Source organism: Chionomys nivalis, chromosome 1 (genome assembly GCF_950005125.1).
Source record: "Chionomys nivalis chromosome 1, mChiNiv1.1, whole genome shotgun sequence".
Taxonomy (NCBI): Eukaryota; Metazoa; Chordata; class Mammalia; order Rodentia; family Cricetidae; genus Chionomys; species Chionomys nivalis.
This window is the reverse complement of record NC_080086.1, coordinates 16,690,315-16,716,559: the sequence shown is the minus strand read 5'-3', so window position 1 is coordinate 16,716,559 and position 26,245 is coordinate 16,690,315. Positions and strand designations below refer to the sequence as shown.

General features: G+C 39.4%; 1 protein-coding gene across 1 annotated transcript in view; it reads right to left on the bottom strand.

The window, feature by feature from the left end:
- Lrp6 (LDL receptor related protein 6) overlaps positions 1–26,245 on the bottom strand; it is a 132,300-nt gene that overhangs the window by 92,588 nt on the left and 13,467 nt on the right. Inside the window, exon 2 of the mRNA XM_057762761.1 lies at positions 13,132–13,525. Within this exon, the coding sequence (XP_057618744.1) occupies positions 13,132–13,525 (394 nt within the window). The remainder of the gene's footprint in view (positions 1–13,131; positions 13,526–26,245) is intronic.

The following is a 26,245-nucleotide window of genomic DNA, read 5'->3' as shown; positions in this document are numbered from 1 at the left end:
CTGAAAGTGTTACTCAGCATGGGTGAATTAGCATATCAAATACTACATCTTCCAATCCACCATTACAGTTTATTTCTTAGTTTATTTAGGTCTTTGAAGTCTTTAGTTCCTCCTTTGCAGTTTCCATCAGAGAGCTGCAGGTTTCATAGTTACTTTTACACTTAAGCATTCCATGTTTTATTGTAAGTCATGCAGTTTAACATTTTAATTTCCAATTGTTCTTTCTTTGCTACTGTATGTGTGCATACATGAGGGATGGCTGCACATGTGCCACAGCACAAGTGCACAGAGTAGGTCACAGAACAGCTTTGTTAAGCTGCTTCTCTCTTCAGCCTTACATGAGCTCTAGGGGTCAAAGTCTGGTAAGCAGATTTGTGCAGCAGGTGCATACACTCTTACAACCTGGGGTCTTTCTCAAATCACTTATAAGTTCTAGTAACCACTTGTAGAGTTCTTTAAGGTTTGTTTTCATTTATGTGTCTGTGTCTACGTGCAGGTGGCACAAGTGTTCAAGGAGTCCAGTAGATATCAGATCCCTTGGAACTGGAGTTACAGGTAAGTGAGTCACCCAACATGGATGCTGAAAAAGGAGTTCTGATTCTCTGCATGAGCAGCAGAGGTTCCCAACCACGGACCCACCTCTCCACCCTGTAGTTTAATATATAATATGCTTACAAATAAAGAGTTTTCCCAAACTATACCTCTTCCCTTTGTCTCCTCTTCCTCCCTTAGTTTCTTTGTAGGATGAACATCCTTGTACAAATTAGAGTTAAGTTCATGCTAATCTTTTTCCCACTGCAATATATTACTGATTAAAATCTGCTTACACCTTTAATGTGTGGCTCTACCTTTGTCAGAATGTAATTGTATACAGCTGTTTATAATATTGGAACTAAAGAGTGAATTTTACTGTATATAAATTATGTCTCCATTAAACTTTTTTAAATCTGCAGAAAACAAAATAGCGTTCAAAGCAGCAACAGTGATTCACCTTATCAATAAGTTAGGTCAAAAAAGTCACACGAGTCACATGATCATCTAAAATGCTGAAAAGTCAAGAGAACTCTTTCAGAATTTTTGTTTCTGGGAACGACTAAATGCATACACCTTTCTCAGAGACAAGTGATTACCAGCAATCTCACCACACTGTGTTTTTGTATGGCTCTATAAGCTAACATGATCCTTACATATTTTAAGAGTTGAAAAACAAACTCCAGAAAGAAAAAAGAAAGGCATTATAACAAGAACCGTATGTGGCTTGCCAAACCGTAAAGTTATTTACTATCTGCGCCTTGATAGAAAACATCTGCTATCCCTCGCTAACCCTTCTTACTCAAAGTGTGGTCCTTGAGCCACCAGGTTCAGGAAAATCTCAAACTTCACCTGAGTAAAAAACTATTAACAAGAACAGGAAAAAACCAAAGTGTTATCTTTGCTCACAATGATCTATCAGAAACCGCACAGTAGGTATATAATTTGAAGAAATTTATATGAAACTCTAAAAAACACTAAGGAATATTTCCAGATACCTATACAGCAATTGGCAATTTGCTCATCAACAATTCAGAAAAACACTAATTAAATCTCTATATGTGACACTACTTTATGAACCCAAAATTACATGAGAGTTCAACACCAAAATAAAGTATTTAAAATCATCCTCCCAGACAATCTTGGTAATCTCACATGCCAACAGCAAAGTAAAACACTGATAAAACACTCAAGATTTTCCTCAGAAGTGTTTATTTCCAGCAAGCCCACACTTTGTCAAGGTGGGGGGACCTTGAATTTTCACATCACAAGCCTTTTTATCAGTGTCTCTCAGAACAGCTTGTGAAAACAAGTGTTTAATTAAAAAGCAGGCACATACGCTAATTATGTAGACATTCTAGAATACTTTTCTAAGAATAATGAAAAAGGAAGGAGCTTTACATTTATATTTAACAATACTATAAATAAATACCACAAAATATTAAAGTCAGTCTATGATTATGAGGTTTTCATCAGCACAAACCTCTTGCATGCTAAAAAGCATTCAGCAATATAGATAAGAATACAAAATACCTGAAGCCTAGGATCTTCCACCTTCCCCAGCCCCTCAGCCCTTGTCCCTGAAGTCTGACAAATTCTACAGTATTCCTTAAATCAATGGTTCTCAGCCTTCCTAATGCTGAGACCTTTAATGTAGTTCCTCATGTTGTGGTGACCCCCAACCATAAAATTATTTTCATTGCTACTTTGTAACTGTAATTTTGTTACTGTTGTGAGTCACAACCCACTGGTTGAGAACCACTGTCTTAAATGAAATACTCAAAGTACTGATAATATATTTTTCTATTCCAATCTTAATTCTGTTCAATGTGTTTTAATACCAAGGTAAAGGTTTTGAGATTAATCAAATAATGTGCAAATGGTATAATCTTCCTAAATAAACTAAATGGTAAGAGCACTTACTGCTCTTGCCGAAGAACTAAGTTCCATTCCCAACACCCACATAGTGGCTCACAAACTCAAGTTCCAGGAAATCAGAAGCCCCCTTCTGAATTCCGCTGGCACCAGAGACCCACATGGTGCACATAAATAGATGCAAGCATAGCACTCATAATAATAAATCTTTTCTCCTGTTCTTTTTTTCTTTTTTATTCCTTAGAAAACAAGGAAACAGGCAGTGTGAGGAATGTGAGCCCGTCTAGAGATGGGCTTCTGGGATGGAAAGCATTGAGGGCTACAAGACCTGAGTGTACAGAAGAAACTCTTGAGAGAAGAGAAACAGTCTCAAGATCAAATGTCGCTCTCACCCAGCCATCTAAAACTTACCTCGGCTGCCACTTATCTTATTTTAAACTCAGAAGTGAAGCTAATTGGTAGGAACGGACTAAGGAGTAGGCTTGGGTCGTCTTTTATTGCAGTGAGCCTTTTTTGGGGACTATGGCTATCTAGAAGTACTAATAAAGTATTAATAAAGAATATGCTCTGTAATTTTTACCAACTCAATCAAAAGGAAGATTAGGGAAACACTCAGTAGGTTTTATAAATCATCTCCCAGGCTTCTTAGAAGTCTGGTCACAGTCTTGTACAGGAAAAATCTCTTTCCATCAGCAGTTATTAACTAACTCTTTTGAGTTATGTAGCCTACTTGTCTCCTAATTTATTTTGGCCTCAATGGCTTCTACTCTAGCTTTGAATTAAAAGTATAAACATATTTGATATTAAAAAATTAAGGGTGTGGGGTTACAGTCCTACTGTCAAACAGTATGCACATCTGCTATCCACCAATAATCACAAAAACCAATACCAGGTTGTTATAAGCTGTTGATTAGTGTCCACATGAAAATAATTTCATTGCTGTGTCTGGCCTGATAGTAATTCGTAATGCTTTCTGGAAAAAAATTTAAATGGAGTAAAGGACAGAAGAGAGACTTCATTTCAACTGAGAAGGGATTAAAGTAAATACAAACTGAGTTTCGTTTAGGTTTTTGGGTTTTCAAGACAGGGTTTCTCTGTGTAGCCCTGGCTGTCCTAGAACTTGCTCTGTAGACCAGGCTGGCCTTGAACTCACAGAGATGCACCTGTCTCTGTCTCCAAGTGCTGGGATTAAAGGCATGCGCCACCACTGCCTGGCTCATATTGAGTTTTTAAGACATCAAAAGCTGTTATGCCAAGAAAGTAAAAAATATGTCAAATGCTAAAATCCTTACTTTGGTATATACATTTGATCTGAATCCAACTTTCCAAAATAAAAATATTCAGAAATTTTTGCTTGCAATAAATCTAAACCGATGCGACAATATTTGCCCTTTGCAAGATGTAATTACACAAAAAGGTAACATCAAAACTGAGCTATAAAACACAAGTGAACCAGATCTATACTTAGTTACAATTCATTTCATGATCCTTAAGTTACTTATCTAACCCTACCTATAGGGTTTTATAAAAGCCATTAACATAAATATTAGTAAAAAAAATCTTAAAATATATAGAGTAATCTGTTATAATGATAATGCCGGCACATCCATCTTCCATTTGTCAAAACTCAAACTACACACTCAAGCTTTATATATTTTTACTGTTCATAAGAATGCATCAAGTCCAAGTACCTTAGCAGGCAATATGCAAACGGCGAGTTGGCTGTACAGTGGTGAGCATAGCTGCCTTCCAATACACAAAATATAGTCAGAATTTCTAGTCTTAGAAATTTGGTAACTAGTTAACCAGGAAAATTCCCTTTTACAAAACACCTAAAACTACAACTTTTTACTTGGTTTGTACAGATACACAAAATAAAATATATAAACACTTCTGTTAGCAAAGAGCTAGGGCATCAAGAAAGAGTGATCTGCAGAGACAACAGGACAGAATGAAAAGAAAGAACTTGCAAGATTGGGTGAACACCAACCCTAGAGGGTCTCTGGTCTCAGAATCTAAAGGGCTTCTATGTTAGTGCAAACATAATAATAAGACAAACCTTAGAATACAAACAAGCCTGTGTTAGGATTTCTACACAGAGCACTCTAGGAACAAATGAAAAAAATAATTTGTCCACCAGCAGAGAAAGCAAAGAAGTTCTGTTTCAGCTTAACCCACTGAAAATGTGGTAAATGAAAAACTTACCAAATACTGTGTAGGTTTAGGGTTTGAATTTATCATATATAGTATAGGAATTCTCAACTCCAAAATTAAATACAGAACTAGGCATAACAGTGCTTGAACTTAGGCGGTTGAGGCAGAAGGATGTTCACAGTCAAGAGAACAACGTGTGCTGCAGTATGAGTCCCTGTGTTCCCAGCAGGACCATGAAGCTGAAGACCAGTCTGGACCACAGAATGAGACCCTGTCTCAAACAAACCGAATTAAATGTCTTATTCTGTACCACCAGAAAATGTCCTTCTTTGTACTAGGAATGCGAATTTAAAGCATAAGCTATGGGAAGGGAATGCAGCTCAGAGTAGACTGCCTACCTAGCACTCCAAGAGCCCCAGTTTCAATTTGACAAACTGGCAGCAAAAAAAGCAAACAAAAAACAAAAGGTCATACTACAAAGAAAGCTTTTACTAAAAAACAAAGTTCCAAAAAAATATTACCCTATATTAAGTTATTTAGTATCACAAATGTTTCCTTTCAATATTCCCTTAATAAAAGTAAGCTTAAAATATGTGGGCGAAAAAAGGAAAGAAAAAAAAATCAGACAATTCACTGGGAGGCAGAGGCAAGCAGAACTCTGAGCTGGAGGCCAGACTGGCCTTCACAGTGAGTTCTAGGCCTGCCAGAGCTAGGACAACAAACAAAAAGACAATTAAAATTCATTAACTTAAGGTAAAATTATGGACTTTATATAAGGAAAAACTGGATGAGGGATATGATATTTTCAGGGGGAAAATGCTCTATTCTAATATTTGAGAACATCTAAACATACTCATACACTATCCCCCAAGGGCCTGGATTCATATCCCAGGAGCTGAGCACTCACAACTTATAATAGTATTTCCTGACTAGACTAACAATTTTTCTAATATACTACTTTTAATTTGTAGATGATAACAGTGTGTGTGTGTGTGTGTGTGTGTGTGTGTGTGTGTGTATGTTGCAGTGGGGGGAAGGAAGGGTTGTTTTACAGGCAATAAGAATTTCAAAATGTTATGCATGTATAAGGAAATCATAATAACCCCTTATTTTACATGTATTCTAATAAAAATGTTAACTCACTTCCAAATAAATAATAGTTTAATTTAAAAATAGAAAACAGAAGTCATAAATACAAACCCCTTGGCTACATTTTCCATTTTGTAAATAAAAAAATTCCTTTTACATTTTAAAGTACTTTTGATTTTATATCGAGTGAAACTGTAAGGAAGGGGACTTGAATAGGTTTAAAGTCAAAAAGGCTCTGAAAAAGCAAGGCCCAGTGTAAGATATACAATAAGAACAGCTGGATCATTGTTTAAAAGATCTGTTCTATAGGAACAGTTCTAAACTTGGCATTGATAGCCCAGAGCCTTCTCAACTACTCTGCAGCTCTCGAGCCTGAGCTACACCGTGAGCTTAAGGAGGAAAACAGTGTAGGAAAGGGGGACGAGCTTGAGAGACAGAGATACAGAGGAAAGCACGGTGGGGAAGACATAATAAAAGTATGATATGTACAGGTATGAAATTGTGAAAGAATGAATCAATTTAAAAATACATAAATGAAAAAAATCACTTAGGTTTTAAAAGGGGGCAGAACCCCACAATTCTAAGTATAGCATACCTATCAGGTATATACATTAATTCACTCTTATTTCCCGTCCCTGCCCCTTAGACCTTTTAAGATATAATATGCCTTTCTAAATGTAGCTCAGGTTTGGCCTTAAACTTGCTATGTCGCCCAGGCGTTCCTCCTACCTCCACCTCCTGAGTGCTTACGTAGGCATTTTAAGTTACCGTTTAGTGTTATTAATATATAAATATTAACAGTGAATATTAAAAATATATCTTTAAAATCTATGCCATTGGGGTCACAAGTTTGCTCCCCACACACGGGATAGATTCAAGCTGAATCACTAACATTTTACTTGCAAGTAATATTTAATGATTTGGAATCAAGGGAAAAAAAGATCTTAGAATTACTATGGGACTTGACCTGAATCAGGTTCTCAGCATCATGAAGGTCAGTATAGCAACGTGGGAATGAGAATGAGGAACTGAACAGGGGTGGTACAGGAATGTCCTCTACCCAAAACAAAAGACAACATTGCTTTGTGAAACATTTTCATAAGACACATATTTTCTTATTCCTTGGATTGAATTCTACACTACCAGTCAGTATTAAAGGGAGGGGGGCAGACTAATAGAAGCCCAATTTAGAAAAATCTTCCTTCAGTCTAGGCTAAGTGAACTGGTAATACAAAGAACTGCATACATCCCAAAGCACACAGATGTCTGCACTGGTTCTCAGTGTCCACAATACCAGTCATTCAACTGCCTTCCTTTTACATGGTGATGTCAGAGAGCGCAGTTGACTCTTGAATCTCGAAACCCAGGATTCTGGACTCTGAAAAAGTCTACTTTTTTTCCTCAGAACCATTTTCATGCACTTTATCTGAAAAGTAAACTTCATATTTCCCCAGAATAAAAATCTGGAAATCAACTCTTCTGTTTGACAAGGGATAAAATCAACTTGTGACTGCTTTTGCACTAAAAGCACAACCCATGACACATATCTAAGATCAAGAAAGATACTAAAAGGTTTTTTAAAACCTGTTCTGGGGGGTGTTTCAGGGGGGCTCTTTTGTTGTTTATTGCATATACCATGTTCTGTTATCATGCCAGAAGAGGGAGCCAGATCTCATTACAGATGGTAGTCAGCCACCACGTGGTTTCTGGGAATTGAACTCACAACCTCTGCAAACTCTGAGCCATCTCCCCAGCCCCATGATATATTTTTAATTCATAAGTTTAAACTATAATTTGTAAATATTTTCCCTATAATATTAATTATCAAATATATGCTATTTGGCTAAATTGTATTTGGCCTCAATTGCATGTTAACTATATTTACTGCTATTGTGTGTACATGTAAAAGAGTGCATAAATATGTGGGGTCAGAAGACAGCTTGTGGAAGTTGGTTCTCCTTGTACCATGTGACTCCTAGAACTCAAACTCAGGTTATCAGGTTTGGTGACAAATACCTTTAACCAATAAGCCATCTCATCAGCCATAAATTACATTTTAAATAGCCATGTGAGTCAAAGTAATTTCCCAAAAAGTAAAGGGATTTTTTTTTTAGAACTGTTGGAGAGGAAAAGGTGAACGTACACCCCTACCCCATTAATCACAAACATCAGAAATAATGAAAAAAATTTCACTAGGTGTTTGGGCTGAAGGAAAAGAATGTGTATATTGTCACCAAATTACATTTAGAAGCTAAATGACAACTATCTCTACCTTCAAAGTACATTATTATTGATTTTTACAATGATGTATAAGTTGCGTCATTGGCAAATGCTCACATTTAATGCAGAAAAGGCAACAGATAACAAAAACGTCTAGTCCCAAAAGAGGAACATGGGATGTACTCACTCATATTTGGTTTCTAGCCATAAATAAAGGACATATAATTCATGATCCTAGGGAAGCTAAATAAGAAGGTGAACCCAAAGAAAAACATATAGGCATCCTCCTGAATATTAACCTTCATCAGGCGATGAAAAAAGACAGAGACAGAGACCAACATTGGAGCACTGGACTGTAATCTCAAGGTCCAAATCAGGAACAGAAGGAGAGGGAGCACGAGCAAGGAACTCAGGACCGCGAGGGGTGCACCCACACTCTGAGACAATGGGGATGTTCTATCAGGAACTCACCAAGGCCAGCTGGCCTGGGTCTGAAAAAGCATGGGATAAAACCGGACTCGCTGAACATAGCGGACAATGAGGACTACTGAGAACTCAAGAACAATGGCAATGGGTTTCTGATCCTACTGCACTGCACGTACTGGCTTTGTGGGAGCCTAGGCAGTTTGGATGCTCACCTTACTAGACCTGGATGGAGGTGGGAGGTCCTTGGACTCCCACAGGGCAGGGAACCCTGACTGCTCTTCAGGCTGACAAGGGAGAGGGGTTTGATCGGGGGAGGGGGAGGGAAATGGGAGGCAGTGGTGGGGAGGAGGCAGAAATCTTTAATAAATAAATAAATTAAAAAAAAAGAAAAAACCGTCTACTGTACTTTTTAGTAATATAGCAAGCCTATTATAGCAGAAGAAAAGCTCACTTGCTTTAAGGAATGAAATGAAAATAATAATTTCCACTCACTAAATCATTAGCTCGTAATCATTTAAGAGCTGAGCATGTGTGTTTGTGTGTATGCGTAGTGTACTACCACAGAATTACAACCCCATGTAAACATGAACAAGGTGCGATACCAGAATTATAGTATTTAAGCTGTAACACCATGAATTAGGCGGGCAGTGGTGGTGCACACCTTTAATCCCAGCACTGGAGAGGCAGAGGCAGGCCTCTGTGAGTTTGAGGCCAGCCTGGTCCACAAGAGCTAGTTCCAGGACAGGCTCCAAAGCTACAAAGAAACTCCGTCTCAAAAGAAAAAAAAGAAAAATGGATTAGAGTAATCAACCCAATAAGAGCTCTCACTGACCTTCTAATTCCTTTACTACTACCCTTTCCATGTTCAAATACTTGCAACATAACACACATAATAACGTATAATAACATATAATGTGTGTTATGTATGGGAAGAAAAAGTTATCTCTCCTAAGTTTCTGTCCTTAAGTGGACAGTAGATAGATCCTTAAATTATACTCCCTTTTTTTCCCAAAGGAAGCAGCAAATGGAGAGAGCTAAACACACTAACACTCAACAGTGAATCTCTGTTACCACCCTTGTACTGGGAATGAGCCTGTCAAGAAAAAAAAGGAAGAAATGGGGGAACAGGAATGTCTAATCCCAGCTCTCAGAAGGCTGAAGCAGGATGACAAATGCCACCCCAGCCTGAGCTTCACTCTCTGAAACTCTGAGAAGACCTGACTGAGGGAGAAGGGGGAGAGGGCACGAGGACATAAGAGAACTGTTGCTCTTTACCAGTCTTCTTCCTAAAGATCAGTAGAAGCAGCGAATCTAACGTGATCTTCAAAAGCAGGAATGTCACAAACACATCCCACCCCTCAGACTTAAGTAACTCTGTTAGAGAAACACCAGCTTCACCCCTCAGGATTATGCTCAAAGTCTCTAACTGAACAGCTTACCATGCACAGCCTCTAAGAATCCCTCTTCTGATTCCCAACCCTTTCCTACATCCACACTTCCTGATGCTTCATTAAGAGCCAGGGAGCCAGCTTAGAGTAATGGTGTCACTTAATGGCACTTGCACCAAGCCCACCCACCAGCTTGATCCATGTGGCTGGGTGAACTGACCTCCTGAATGCAGCCCTCCCTTCCACCTTTGCACACCCTAATGTGGGTATTTTAAAGGGCCATCTCACTTCCACAGCTGCTCCTTTGTGATGGTTAGCATTATTACGTTTGAGACCAAAAAGAAAAAGAAAGTGCCTCTAGCATGTAAACCCTAGCTCGTACAGGCTGTGCCCTATCACCCTACTTCCCTTTTTCCCAGATACTGAATACCCTGCCAATCCAGTTCCCTATTTTCCTGGATGTTGAAGACTGTTCTTAAGTTGACTGACCTTGTAAAATTTGTTGTTCTTACAAAACAAAGGTCCTAAGACTGTTATTTCTGCTTTTGTAATCAAATTTGCTTACTCTGATCAAAAAGACAATCACAAGACCCAAAATTATAACTTCTAGGGTTTTGCCTTTATAAACCCTGGACTGATATGACAAGGGGCTGCGTCTTGGAAGCACTCTCATGTATGTAAACATGGTGCCAGGTTTGGGTGCTGTACCTAAATAGAAAGTCTCTTATTAAAACTTATTTGTGGTCATGGCGAATCTCTGAGCAACCCCAGACTCACAATACCTTAATTATAGATCATATATATTTTATATATAATATAAATATATATACATATATATATGGAGAACAGTCAAACCTAAAATTTCACTGTATTGTCATCTTTTACAGTTAAACAAACTTTCCATTTGTTTACAACATGGAACTACCTTTATTCTATGCCTGCAAATCAGGCCTGATATCAAAAAAAAATCCATACAAACTTTTATCTGATTACTCCAAGTTCTACTTTATTATAAAAAAAATTAATTTATTCCTATCTACAAAGATATCTAAAAGCATTCTAATATCATTTTTTAAAAAAAAATCAAAGAAACATATTAAAATACTCAAAGTATTCAGAAGTTATCTTGGGATTTTAACAAAATCTTAGTCCATTCATTTCAGATTCATGTTCACATAGGTACCTACGCTCAGCCACAGCAACACACGGAATAAAATGTACAACAGTGTACAGCAGGACTAAGACGGTGCATGAAGAGCAGTGCAGACCCAGAGCTCATGTTCTGTGAAATGGAATTTTCAGTTTTGAGTTATGTTTCTCTTTAGAAAATAACCCTTTGCAACTCCAAGGATGTAGCTCAAGAAGAGAGCACTTGTCTTGCCTCAGTGAGGCCTTGGGCTTGTCTAGCACAGGGGAAAAAAACGGAAGTAACACCATCACTGCAAGTACATGAAATGCATGTTTAGCTAAGTAGAAATACGTTATTATTTATTCTTTCTATTCAGCACAGATACATTAAGCAGTATTTCACAGCTTAATATAAAAGATACTATTGCAAAACAATTGGTTATATGATAATCTATGATCAAGAATATTTTTTGAAATCTTATTTTAAGTAATTAGATACTAAGTCTTCCTTCTCCCTTAATGCCTTAAAAAGAAAATCCACAAGAACTATAAACATGGCTGTTCTATATCTTCTGTAAGAAACAAAACTATTTATATTGTTGTTTTTTGTATTTCTTAATTTTATATGCTTTATTATAAAAAAATGCAAATAAAACTCACACACCAAAACCAAGCAGGCTCAAAGTCTATACATCTCAGTGAACTTCTGTACAGTTTAAATATCATTTCTGAAGCCATAAGCTTCACATTAGATTTTACACATTCACTTAATGGATTTATTCACCATTAAAAACAAAAAAAAAAAAATCCACAACCGCATTAGAACTAGAAAAACAATTAGCTTTACAGCCTTTTTCATATCTCATGTCCATTACGCACACTCAGTCTTCCCTAATCCCCTAATATTTACCCTTTCCTACTGTTAGACTGTATCTTCGTGTGTGTGTGTGTGTGTGTGTTTCCCATATGTTGGAAAACATCTAGGTTTTTTCTTTCTGAAATTATGAGCCCTCACTGAATATTTTACATTCTAAGTCTATCCATTTTCCTGGAATTTTTTTTATTATTCTTTGTGTCATTCACATCATTCCTCCCGATCCGACCCAACTCCCTCTCCACACCAAAATAAACAAAATAAGATTTAAGAGAAGGAAGGAAGAAAAGAAGGATGAACGGACAAAAATAGGAAAAATCTCATCATGGAAACCACAGTGTAACAGTGAGTCGCTCAGTAAACCCCTTTATCCACATAAATTTACATGCAGGTGTTTATCGAAAAGAATCATTGTTCTGGTTCGAGGCCCGTAGTCTCTGCTGCACCATCGACAAGGAGCCCTCACTGGAACTCTTCCTGAACAACAGGTTGCTGCCCTGTGTCATGGAGACCCTATAGCCCTGGGTCTACAGGGCTGACCCCACCCTCACCCAACTGCCTACCCCCATGTTCCAGCAGGTCACAGATGGGCTGGATGTTGGGGTTGGACAGTATATAATTCTGGTTCTGGGCCTGGGTACTTTCAGGGTTTGTTGGCCTGCCAGCTCCCCCGTCTTTGCCACTATGGTGAGCTCTCCAGAACTGCCCTGGCTAGTTCACCCCTTACAGTGATGAGCAATGGGCAGGGCCAGTTCTGGAAATTTTTGTGTGTGTTTGTGTTTTATGTATGTACGTATGTATTAAAGTATATTAAAAGAAAGAAAACAAACTATATTTTTTCATTATACATACCAATCCAAGTTCCCACTCCCTCCCCTCCTCCCACTCCCTCCACATACCCTCCCACCCCACCCCCTCCAATCCTCAGAGAGGGTAAGGCGCATTGCTTTGGGGAAGGTCCAAGGCCCTCCCCACTATATCTTCTCCTGGAAATTTTAAATTTTACTTTTCTTTAGAGCTGAACAGTGTCCATAATATTATCCATTCATCTGCTGACTGACAACAAGGTTGATACCAATACTTTGCTGTAGTGAATAAAGCAGCAATAACCATGGACATGCAAATATCTCTATGCTAGGGTGTATAGTTCTCTGGACATGTGCCCAGGAATGAAATCATGAGGTTACACAGTAATTCTATTTTTAATTTTTTGAGGGATCTCCAAACTGATTTCCACAAAGGTTCTATTAATTTGCACCCCTACCAACTGTGGATAAACATTGTCATTTAAGAATAAACCCAACTTTCCATAGTCAAGTCTACTTGAAAACAAAACCAGGACTCCCATTTCTCCTGCTCCCCCACCCTTTAGCAGTGAGGAGTGTTTACCAATGGAGAAGACTAGACAAAGAAACTGGAGCCTTCTGTCATTACGCAGACACTTACCCGCTTGATGGGTCTAAGGCAATAGCTCTGGGTTGATCCAACTCTTGCCAAAATAAAACTTTTCGTAAAGATCCATCTAAATTAGAAACTTCAATACGATTAGTTTCAGAATCTGTCCAGTACAATTTTTCTCCAAGCCAATCACATGCCAGCCCATCTGGGGACAATAATCCAGAAACGACAACATTCTGTACACTCTCAGTTTTGTTAAATTCTGTTCGCTTAATGGCTTCTTCGCTGACATCACTCCAGTATATCAAGCCATGACCAAACACAAAGTCCACCGCAGCTGCATCCTCCAAGCCTCCAACTACAATCGTTGCATTCTCTTTGCCATTTGTAGCATCAACCAATCTCAAGTCCCGTCTGTTTGCATAAAGCAACAAAGGGGCCGCTGAAACAAAAAGAAAAATACATAAGCAAGAAAGAAGAAAACATATCAAATCTTATAAATTGAATTTCAAATCAGCATCTGTGACCAAATACTATCAAAATTAAAGTGGGAAATAAAAAGGTTAGAGAGTGGTTCAGCAGGTAAGAAGGCCTGCTGTTCTCGCAAAGGACCTGGGTTTCGCTCCCAGCACCCACATCAAATGTTTCACAACCACCTGTAACTCCAGCTCCAGGGATTCCATGCCTTCTGGGTCTATAGACTACACATGTGGTACACATAAACTCACACAGTCACACATCCACACACATAAATAAAACATACTTTTCTTTAAATGGGAAGTAAATCAATAGTGAACTGGATAAAATCTTTTCACATTTAAAATGTTTTTCTAGCACTTTAAAAAAGAACATAATGAGAATTGAAATAAGTTCCACCCAGGTGTCTTTTCTTATTGAGTCTGTCAGACACAATTTAAAAACTTATACATACTAAAAAAGAGTAACTGGAACACTCATGCTCTACTGGTAGGAAAGAGTTGGCAAGTGTTCGGTTAGTTGTCCGGTTACAGAGCTGGTGATCAAACCCAGGGTCCTCCAGTATGCCATGCAAGCACTTCACCATGAACTACTGCCTCAGTCCCAGCTGACAGTTTATTAATGGCTAGATGTACAACTGGCCATATGATCCAGGTACTACACACTAAGTATTTACTAAGGAGAAATAAATACATATCAATATAAACACTTACAAATAAATGTTTAAATAAATTTGTTTGTAATATCATAAATTAGAATCACCCCAAATGTAACCAACAACTAACAGTGATATATTAATAGAATAAGAAGTAGTAGTACATATTTGCAGTCCCAGCACTAGGAATGAAGAGACAGAAAAATCAGAGCTCAGTTTTCCTTGACTACATAGGGATTTTTAGGTCAATATGAACTAAAAGAAGCTGTCTCCAAAAACCAAAGTCAACCACCATTTCTAAAAAGTAATGAATCATTTATACATGAAAGAGGAATTAATTTCTAAATAAAACATGGAGAAAGATGTCAAACCAAAAAGAAAACTACTTCATGATGCTCATCTATGAAATCGTATAGAAAATGTCAACTAATCTAATCTGACAAAAGGATGATCTTCTTGAGGTAAGCTGTGGAAAAGAACAAGAAACAAGAATTAAGTTCCCCATTGTTTTTCTGCAGTGCTAGGGACTGAGCCCAGAACGTGAATATGCCAGGCAAGCTCCCAGCACTGAGTCGCATTTCCCACACGGGTATAAGGAAACTTGTCTCGATTATGAAGACAGCTTCACAGCTGTATGTACATATCAGACCTTCCCACATTTTACGCTTTAAAAAAGCAACATCTATTGACATACAATATCAGTATCTTAATACAACTTAAATAAGCAGCCTAGCAGAACCTAATACTATAACTTTTTATGCTGTTCAATATTAATAATCTCTAACTAGATCTAATATCACAATTAAACATAAACCCTATCATAGAGAAATAACATTTAACTTTGATAAAGTTGAGTTGCTAGGACCGTATAGTATTAAATATATATCCGTATAGTATTAAATATATATCCCAAGTTTCTGATTTACTTTCCTAGTATCAAACAGCAATTAAAAACAGTGCCACTGTCCTACAGAGCTTCCTGTATCAATTGGAAGTCATCACTGCACAATGAGTACCCATCAGCCATATATGATCACAGAGACGTAAAATACAGCTAATACGATACTAATTTTTCACTTTATAAACATTAGTTCATTTAAAATTAATGAACAAATATGGGTAGTGTCAGCAAAGGAAAGTGATAATCTAGAAGCTAGAACAAAGGCCACAAACAAGGCAACAAGAATGATAATATAACACAATAATCCATGATATTCTTTCATAGTTACATAAGGTCTAAAACTGTTCAAAGACCAACCCAAAAACTATCGACACTAACAATTTTCTTTTCAAAAGTATTTATTGGCCGAGCAGTGGTGGCTCACACCAGCACTCAGAAAGCAGAGGCAGGTGTATTTATGTGAATTCAAAGCCAGCTTAGTCTACAAAGCTGAGTTCCAGGACAGCCAGAATTGTTAGAGAAACCATGTCTCAAAAAAAAAAAAAAAAAAAAAAAAGAATACATTTATTCTTATTTTATGCGTGTTTTGTTTTCAGTAAATAGGAAAAGATTTATATGATCTGAAAATAAGCTTCTGTATGTGTGTGTGTGTGTGTGTGTGTGTGTGTGTGTGTGTGTGTACTCTCTGCCTACACATCTGTTCACCACATGCATGCCAGGTGTCCACAGAGGCCAGAAAAGAGTGTCATATCCCCTGGAACTGGACTTACAGATGGCTGTGAGCCACCCAGTAAATATTAGCAATCAGAACCAGGGTCCATGTGCAAGAATATCAAGTGAGCTCGACTATCCACCCCTAAAAGCAACCCCCCTTTTATAAATTACAAATATTACTCTAATTTGAAAAAAATAAGTGGCTCATAAAACTACAAAAAAATACAATGGTTAAGCCCATGTTTAGAACTGCACTGGTCAAACAAGTGTTCTTTTTTTTTTCTTTCTTTTTTTTTTTTCTGGTTTTTTACGAGACAGGGTTTCTCTGTGATTTTGGAGCCTGTCCTGGAACTAGCTCTTGTAGACCAGGCTGGTCTTGAACTCACAGAGATCAGCCTGCCTCTGCCTCCCAAGTGCTGGGATTAAAGGCGTGCGCCACCACCGCCCGGCAAAACAAGTGTTCTATTCATCTGTTAGATAACATGAATTTCTGATCCAACCATACTGAAACCCAGGGTTCTCCGTCAAACACCTGTGGGCAACCACTTCACTTGAGAAATAAACCGAGTCCTTTCTTCTTACTGTGTGTAACTACTACAGACTTTAGATTCCCCTGAACTCATGGCAGACCTGCACACATCACACTAATGAACCAGTCCCAATAGTCACTATTGAATAGTTTTATATTCAGCTTTTTATAGTATAAGCCAAACAGAAACATCAGAAAAAACATTCCTATTAGTGAAGGCTTCAATGCCAAAGGCTGCAGAAAACTAAAAAAAAAATTCCCAGGACACTTAACCCTTACAATTCAAGAGTAAAAACAATAGTTAACAGATACCTTCTTTATGGCTCTATCATTCATGAAAGAAATATACATTAAACTTGTTTATGGCATTAAGTGACAAGAGACTTGTCAAATTTTAATATTTTCACTTAACAGTTTTCTCTACAAAAATCTAAAGAACTTTTGTGGTAATTTAAAGTCTCATGGGTTTTATGGGTGTCACTGGAGTTGGAGGAGACCAGAAGCCAACTAATAGCTTTAATTCTGTAGCACTAGTTATGGTTGAGCATTCTGGGGACTGGACATTAACCTGTTAACAGTTCTACCTGTGACGGCAGGTTTCTAAGGACTGTACACTACCCTGAACATTAACAAAAAGTCCATCTGTACAGTTACCCTTCTGATGCATGAATAGGGTCTACAACATTGCCACCCGTATCTGCTGAGTAGTAGACAAAACTGTAATGCCATTTATTTCTACTAAATGCAACAGACTCCACACACTCGTTTCCTGTCAGCATGCACAACACACACCATGTGCTCACTCCACAATGTTTACCTGACTTCATTCAAACAGAATTCAAACAGAATTCAAACCGCGGTCACATTTCTTTAGCAAACATTTGCAGAAGCTCAAGAATCTGTTCTCCTTCATCAAATCCCTACCAAACTCCTTCCTGAACCTCCTCTGCACTACAGATTCCCACACATTAATCCTCCAATGGATGTGAGGGCATCTGTTACCCCACTGATCTTCAGGGTGGGTTTGGCTGATCTGGCTGGCTAGGAGAGTATTGCCTTCCTTGCTCACTGCTTCCATGTGCATCTCTCCCAAAACTGTGCACTTGGTCAAAGAGTGCACAAAATACTTTTATTCACAAAATAAAGGAGGACCAGTGTTCAGTCAAAAGTACAGGAGTAGAGCCGGGTGGTGGTGGCGCACACCTTTAATCCCAGCACTCGGGAGGCAGAAGCAGGCGGATCTCTGTGAGTTCGAGACCAGCCTGGTCTACAAGAGCTAGTTCCAGGACAGGCTCCAAAGCCACAGAGAAACCCTGTCTCAAAAAAACAAAAGAAAAAAAAAAAAGTACAGGAGTAGCTGCACTCCCCTGCTAGAACCTCCAAACAAGCTCTCAAGGTCCACTTAATTTCATTCTCAAATCAACTTGTAAACACAGTGTCTCAGGAAGAAGGGTTAAATGCCAGACATCCCCCCAACCCCCGCTTTGATGGAAACAAGGTCTTGCTCTATAAACCAGAATGGTCTCAAACAGTCAAAATTCTCCCTGGGTTACAGGATATAAGCAGGGGTCACATCTTCAACATCTTACTTATACTTCTCAAAAAGTTATCTGGGCCCTGATGTGACACACACACCATCAATCCCAGCACAGGAAGTAGGTGGATCTCTGAAAGTTTAAGGTCAGCCTGATCTGCATAAACATCTCTAGGCCAGCTAGGGCTACACACCTATTTCCCCTGTTCTCAGAAGAAGGTGGAGAATGCCCTCTCTTTGTGGGATCAAGCAACATTTCAGGTTCACTCTTTCTGCAACTTAGCTCCATCAGCTGCTCCACCTCTTCAAAGGCTCGTGGCAAGCTCAGGTATCCAACACTAACCTTGCTTACTATCAAGAAAATACTTTCTCTCCTAACTACACCTCACACCACCATCCACTCTGTTAACATCTTTAACCAACTTCATACACACTACTCAACTAAACCTGCAATCTTCAAGGCTTAAATAAAACCTAACTAACAACCTTTTCTTGGTTCTTATTCTTTACTTCTCTCCAGCAATCGTTACAGTCCTACCAGTAGAATGTTCTCTCCAAACCATACTACCTATTATTCAGTCTGTTTCAATTCTCCTACTTCTCATACATAGTATTATTCCGAGACCTCTAGTCCCCAAATAAGAGAATGAATGAAACAACTTCCCAGATTCTCCTGATCATCACGAAACTCTACACAACTTTCTAAGCCATCCTCTTCAACCTAACTTAACATCATCTTCTGTTCCCCAGGCCTTTCTTGGGTGGGGGAGGGGGGCTGCAATCTTCCTATCATTGACTTAAAACTCCTTACTTTTCCCTACATAAAACTCTTCAAAGATGCTACAACTCTTTGTGGGGTGGGGATGGTATAGGTCAGTGTGTGCAAGGGTGGGATGGCTGCGCAAGCCCAGGCATGAAGACATGTGGACACCAAAGGTGGACATCAGAAGTCTTTCTGAGACAGGATCTCTCATTAAGCCCAGACTGGTTGGCCCCACTGCTGGGGTCACAGCACACCTGGCTTTACAGGTGCCTGGGATCCACACTCAGGTGCTCACACTGCCACAGAGGCACTTTTACATAGAGACATCTCCCCAGCCCAGATCTCCTAACCTTACTAAGAGCATGCCTCCTTTTTCCCCTGCCAATTACCGTGTAATTAACTCTTTGACCATTTCTTTAAATGTGCCCCCTCATTTCTAGAACCATTCTGTTGCCCTAGGCTTCATGAGCTCACATCTACACTACTCTAACAGTGAATAATCTCAACATTGGAATACATGGTTGTGCTTCACCCAACTCAAAAACTTTCTCAAAAAAAAAAAAAAAAAAAAAAAAAGGCCTGCTCAAAAACTTTCTCATTCCCTTTGCATAAGCCATGAAGACTTAACAGCTCACTTTTCCACTATTCAACTTCCTCCCTGAACTCCAAATTCATTTTTTTACCACTTCTGCACATGAAAACAGTTTAACATACAGACTGGAAGCACATCGCATGTCATCCATCACCAGTGTACCCACTTTCCCACTCCCTCACGCCTCTCTCCCAGTGAGCAAATCTAAATCCTTCAAGGCTAGATTCAAATCTTATCTACATCTTTCCTCTTTGAATCTCCACACTGTAGAGCCCACAGTCTTTATCACTTAGTATTTTGTTTGCTTGTTTAAACACGGTCATTTGGGGGAGAGGGGGCTGGAATATAGATACATACTAGTACACCCAGCTTTTTTGTTATTATTTTATTTCTGAGTGTGTGTGTGTCTGTGTGTGCATGCACGTACCACTACTTTAATGCCGTATGACAAGTTTCAGAAGTCAGTTCTTTCTACTGCATAAGTTCTGGAAATGAAACATAGGTCCTCGTGCTTGGGGACAAGTGCCTTTACTCAGTAAGTAATCCCACCAGCTCCACACTAACCTTTTTTGAGGTATATTTTCTACCTCAACTAGGATCTCAGCTCCTTGGAAATAAGAACTATATGCCTTATAAGTACTTTATTCCTGGTGCCTAGCTGAGTTCACTACACACAGTAATATGGTAGATATGTTTACTAGTATTTAAAGGCAATTTTCCAGGACTAGGGATATATTTCAGTGACAGAGCACTTAAATGGCATACACAAAGTCCTGGATAGACCCCAGTCTTGCCAAAACAAAAACAAAAAGCAATCTTCCACCTTTCAAAGCTAATCTAAACTTCATTTAGAGACTGGAAAGCTAGCTCAGCAGGTAAAGATGCCTGCCAACAAGCCTGATGATTGAGTTCAATCCCCAGAATCCCCATAGTGGCAGAAGAAAACCTATTCCTCCCAAATTTCCTCTGAATTTCACATGTGCACGCACAAAATAAATAAACCGATGGATAAATAAATGGATAAATGAATAGGAGAGGGAAGGGAAAGGAAGGAGAAAGGAATGGAAGGGAGGGGGAAAAGGGGGAGGGAGAAATCTACCATGCAGGGTAGATAGGCTCTAGGGTAGAGTGCTTATCTAGCATGTGAAAAGCCATTAGAAGACATCCCCAGCCCAGAAAATCAAATGTATCTACTAAAAAACTTTAAGTTCCAACCAAGGAGTCATAAACATCCATGAAGCTACCCATTGGAATCGCTTTAAATGTAGTCAGGCTTCTATCATCCCTTAAACTTTGGCTTAAGCACCCTCAGCTTCAACAGATGTGATTCCTCTCCCCTTCCCTTCTGTACCCTTCTTCTTTCTTCTCTCTCTCTCTTTCTCTCTGCAATTTTGAGGACAGAACGAAAGCCTTATACATTCTAGGTAAGGGTTTACCACCGACCACAGCCTAGCCCCTGAAAATCCTTTCTTAATCATCATTCAGAAGTCAGCAGACCACACCAAAAGTTATTTGCTAAACTGACCTAGTTCTGACACCTGCTAACCCCACCTAACCTAGACACCTCCCCAGCAAAAACCCTACAGCACTGTCACCATTACCTGTTAAAGAGTCTTCCCGTATATTTGTGAGATTCCTAAAGGTCCTACTATCAAAACATGACCTTTTGTTAGGCTTTTTCCTACTTAGGCCTGCCTAGAATTTACTTCCATTCAATATATCACCTGTATGGGAAGAAAACTTCATCTATGGGTGTGTGACAACCCCAGCCCAAAGACAGTGCTCTGGGAATAATTTGAATGTCTCTCCTGTTTAGAGATGTGGCTAGGCTGTGTTCCTGAGATCAACTTTTTTAAAAATGTGTCTGTCTGTATGCAAGACTGTACGCCATGTGTGTGCCTGTGCCAAGGAGGTCATAAGAGGGCATCAGACCTTGGAACTGGTGTCACAGATGAGCATAGCTGTTGTGTGGTTTCTGGGAACTGAAACTAGGTCCTCTACAAAAGCAACAAGTGCTCTTAACCCCGACAACCGAGACAGCACCCTGAGCTAAACTCTTAAACTAGTTCTTTCCAGACCTCTTACCTGCTGGAATAGCATAAGGAATTGCTTCGGATCTTTCAAAGAAAACAGTTCCTCTGCCTATGGGCACTGAAGTGGTCTCTGACACTAACAGAAGTATTCTAGGGTCTTTCTTCCGTTTTCCTTTTCCTCCTCCAGGGGGTAACACAAAGGTATTTCCTTGGCTCTTCACAAAGGAGCACCCTTTCCTAGACCCTTTAAACCCTCACAAGGAACTTTAACTGATGCCTTCCTTCTTCCCTGACCACATGCTGTACTCTCAAGGCACCAAACCAGCTCAATGCCTCACAAATGGCAAAAATCTACTAAAGATAATTGAGAAGAACTTCAATGTCCTTAAAAACCTGCAATCTTCCCCTACTGGCTCACCTAGGTGTCGATACCTAGCATGCATCGCCTCCCACACATCCCCCAACACACTCTTCCTTTCTTCTGCATTCAACGTCCTTGAAATCCTTTCATATACCTTCCTTCAATACCCCAAGCTCCTCAAGCTCAATGACCTAGCTGTATGTTAACAGATTCTTCCCCCCCATCTCCAAACTTCCAAACACCATAGGCCTGCATAAACCTGAGGCTGCCCATCCTCCCCCAGGGATTTCATGCAGAAGTCAGAAATTGAGCTAGAACCCTGTCTCGAAAAATCAAAAAAAGAAAAAAAAGAAGAAGAAATTGAGCTAGAAACAGGTTCTTATACACTCAGATGAGATTTGGAGACAGCCAATAAGACAGCTGGTCTCCCATCAGTCCATCATTCCTGAGATATCCAAACTGTGCCTTTCAAAAGTATTTTTTATAGAAACTAACCCAAATGTTTTAAAAAGCCAAGTTAAGGCCAGTCATGGTGGCTCACACCTGTAATCCCAGCACTCAGGAAGCTAAAACAGGAGGATTTCTAGGCCAGCCTAAATTTCAAATCAAATCTAAGGAAATCTAGATTACACAGACAGTCTCAAAAGGGGGAAGTTAAAGTGAATTTGGGTCATCTGACAAGAGACGAATTAAATATTGTTGGTTTACTAAAATTTACACAAGCATGTGATTCAGCACAATACCCATCAATATCCACAAGGTTCTGGATTCAATTTCCAGCATGAAAGAGATGAAAAATAAAACACTGCAAGTAGTAATTGATGTATTCTATGTCTTCTAAGCTACTCCTCATATATATACTAGCATAAATCTTTCTTTAGATATATTTTGCTAAACTTTTAAAGTTTAGTTGACCTGCCGGGCGCACGCCTTTAATCCCAGCACTTGGGAGGCAGAGGCAGGCGGATCTCTGTGAGTTCGAGACCAGCCTGGTCTACAAGAGCTAGTTCCAGGACAAGCTCCAAAACCACAGAGAAACCCTGTCTCGAAAAACAAACAAACAAAAAAAAAGTTTAGTTGACCAAATTAACAAACATTATACCTGCTGATGGAGGAAGGTCATTGGCTAATAAAGAAACTGCCTTGGCCCATTTGATAGGGCAGAATTTAGATAGGTGGAGTAAACAGAATAGAATGCTGGGAGGAAGAGGAAGTGAGCTCAGACTCGACAGCTCTGCTCTCTGGAGCAGACGCCATGCTCCCCTCTCCCCAGCAGATGCGATGAAGCTCTGACCCAGGATGGACGTAGGCTAGAATCTTCCTGGTAAGCGCTCCTTGGGGTGCTACATACATGAACAGAAATGGGCCAAGCAGTGTTTAAATGAATACAATCTGTGTGTTGTTATTTCTGGTGTAAAGCTAGCCGTGCAGGAGCCGGGCAGGACGAAAAGCAGGCCCGCAGCTCCCTACTACAGATGGCCCCCAACGTGTGGACAACTGAATCCACAGAAAGCTTGGGAAAGAATAGAGTACAGCATGTTTTCTTGGTAGCAGCAATTTCTCGGGTCTGCTCTGCCTGCTAGAGGCAAGCAAGCACTCTCATGTAAGAGAGGCTTCCTGACTCAGCTTCAGCTGCAAAACCCTGCAGCTCATTAAGAGGTCCTGCCACGAAACACTTAAATGGTATTGATAAAAGCTGACTGAATGCTTGTTTGTTTTCGGCCGTAGCAAAAAAAAAAAAAAAAAAAGTTGTGCTGTTTTAAAATGCTGGCGTTCTGGTCCATCCTGCCAGGGCAAACTCTGACTGTTTGAGGCAGGAGGGCCTACTACAGAGAGAGGACTTGATTGTTGTCTGTGGACGTAATGCTGCAGTTTGCTTGTTGGCAAAGACCTTGAAACGCCACAGAGTTGTGGTGATAAACATGGCTACAGCCGGTACCTCTGCCATGAGGCTGTAAAGCTAAGGAATGGGTTGGACCTGCTGGCAAAGCCACGGCTTTAATCCTACCCATATATTGCTCAGTAATTTGAAGGCTCATGTGGTCAGATAAAAAAAGAGAGATATGCAGTAAAGAGAGACTCAAAAACAAAACAAAACAAAATTTCTAAATGATTTACAGTGTGTAAAAAATATATGCAGGCTAAAAGACAGAAAGGAAGAAAGTAGTTGGGTGTGGTAGTACACACCTTTAATCCCAACACTTAGGAGACAGAGGGAGATTGACCTCTGTGACTTCAAGGTGTGGTAGCACACACCTTTAATCCCAGTGCCTGGAAGGCAGAGACAGAAGGATCTCTGAGAGTTCAAGGACAGTCTGGTCTACAGAGTTATTCCAGGACAAATATATACAGAGAATATAAAACAAAAGTAAAAATAAACAAAATAGAGTTAAAATAAAGCTGCACAAAGATGGAAAATACACAGAGAATCTTGATACTGTATGCTATTATGCTCTCTTTGAATTGTTTGAATGCTGAGGAAGGAGCAACAGATGCTAAAAGATATTTGTTTATAAATGCTGCTGAACTAATCCAAGATAGATATTTTCAAAATACCTTGACTTCAGAATTTGGATCTAAGGATATGATACTTTGGAAAAGAGTTTCTTCTTTTGTTTTCACAGAGGATGGGACACTGTGGATTGCCTTTATCCCAATATGGTATGATGGACCACGTCCTCCTGAAGGGTTGCTGTGAACACCTTCAAAAAATTACTTTGCTCAACTGCCAACTGAGATGAACCTAGCAGACAGGTTATCCCATAAAAGACCAGAATAACAGCGCCCCCATTCAGCAGGAAGCAGTTTGGAGAGAAAAAAACTGCGCCCATGTTCCCATATATTGTTTATAAATGTTCTTTTACATTTAAAGGGGGTTATGATATAGGTATGAATAATTTGCATTGATATGGATTTTGCTTTAGTGATTTAGATTTAAGGTCAATTTTATTATATGTATATGTATTTCTGATATTGATTAAGGTATTGTGATTGTGTAGTTCACTTAAAAATGTAATGTATATAGGTTGTTAATAGATAATTATCAATAATAGTCAAGCTTGTAGTCATGTTAGTTAGATTTTCTAGATGTACATAGATATATTTTAGATAGACATTCTTCATATCTTTCAAAGATTATAAAATATGGCATTTTAAGTGTTTTAATAACTTAAGGTTTTTCATGACAATGAGACACTCTGCTCCTGGCAGCACCAATCTACTTCAAGCAGAAGATGGGCATCGAAGAGGCACCTTATGGAGTTTGACAGCCATTTGGGCAAGAAATTGCTCTTGCCTGGACTGTTGCATAAACTGGACACAGAGAACCCACAGAGAGAGGACTGCTGAACTTGCCTAAAGGTGAGATGATCTTTCGGGGTTCCTGATTCATGAAGGAGTCTGCGAGACATTCTGCAGGACACAGCAGATAGTGACTGAACTGACTTTGAAATTTCCTGCTTCATGGAAATGTCTCTGGAAACTATGGGCCTGTAGGCCGAAGATGGATGCCCCAACGGTACAGAGAAACTTTGGGTGACTGTCAAGGCAGCGAGATGTCTCTGTCATTTCTAGAGTTTGAAAGTTGCTTATTTCTTGTTTGCTTAGGTAATATTATATCCTTCTGGAGTCTTTGATGGAGTTGAAGAATAGATAGATAGTTATAGTTTTCTTTAGTTATGATAAAGATAAAATAGATGTAAATATTGTAACTGTAATTCTTACTTGATAACTGTTTTGCTATATGTAATTTTGCTATGTTAGAGCCTTTCCTTTTTGTTTAAACAGAAAAAGGGGAAATGATGGAGGAAGGTCATTGGCTAATAAAGAAACTGCCTTGGCACATCTGATAGGGCAGAATTTAGATAGGTGGAGTAAACAGAATAGAATGCTGGGAGGAAGAGGAAGTGAGTTCAGACTCGACAGCTCTGCTCTCTGGAGCAGACGCCATGCTCCCCTCTCCCCGGCAGATGCGATGAAGCTCTGACCCAGGATGGACGTAGGCTAGAATCTTCCCGGTAAGCGCTCCTTGGGGTGCTACATACATGAACAGAAATGGGCCAAGCAGTGTTTAAAAGAATAGAGTTTGTGTGTCGTTATTTTGGGGCATAAGCTAGCCAGGCGACCATGAGCTGGGGCGGCGGGAACACAGCCCACAGCCCCCACTACAACCTGCATTTGCATTTAGTTGAAAGGAGTCATTAATCTGACAAACTCTATACTTTAACAAAAATTATATATTGTAACAAACCAATGTAGGCCAGGAAAAAGATCAGTTGGTGAAGAGCTTGCTGTACAAGCATGAGACCTGAGTGCTCATCTCCAGAGCCCATACAAACACAGAGGAATTGTAGAACAACCTAATCCCAGTGCTGGAGGCAGAAGCAGGTGGATCCCTGGAACTCTAGCCATGCGGCATGGCTAAATCAATGAGCTCCTAGTTCGGGGCAAAACCCTGTCTCAAAAAACTCCAACGTTTTGACATCTGGCCTCCAAATGTGCACACTGCATGTGCTCACATATGCACGCATGCATCATATACTAACCCAATGTAAAGATAGCTTCCAAAATCTTTAGTACTATTAAACTTCAGAGTTGTGCTACA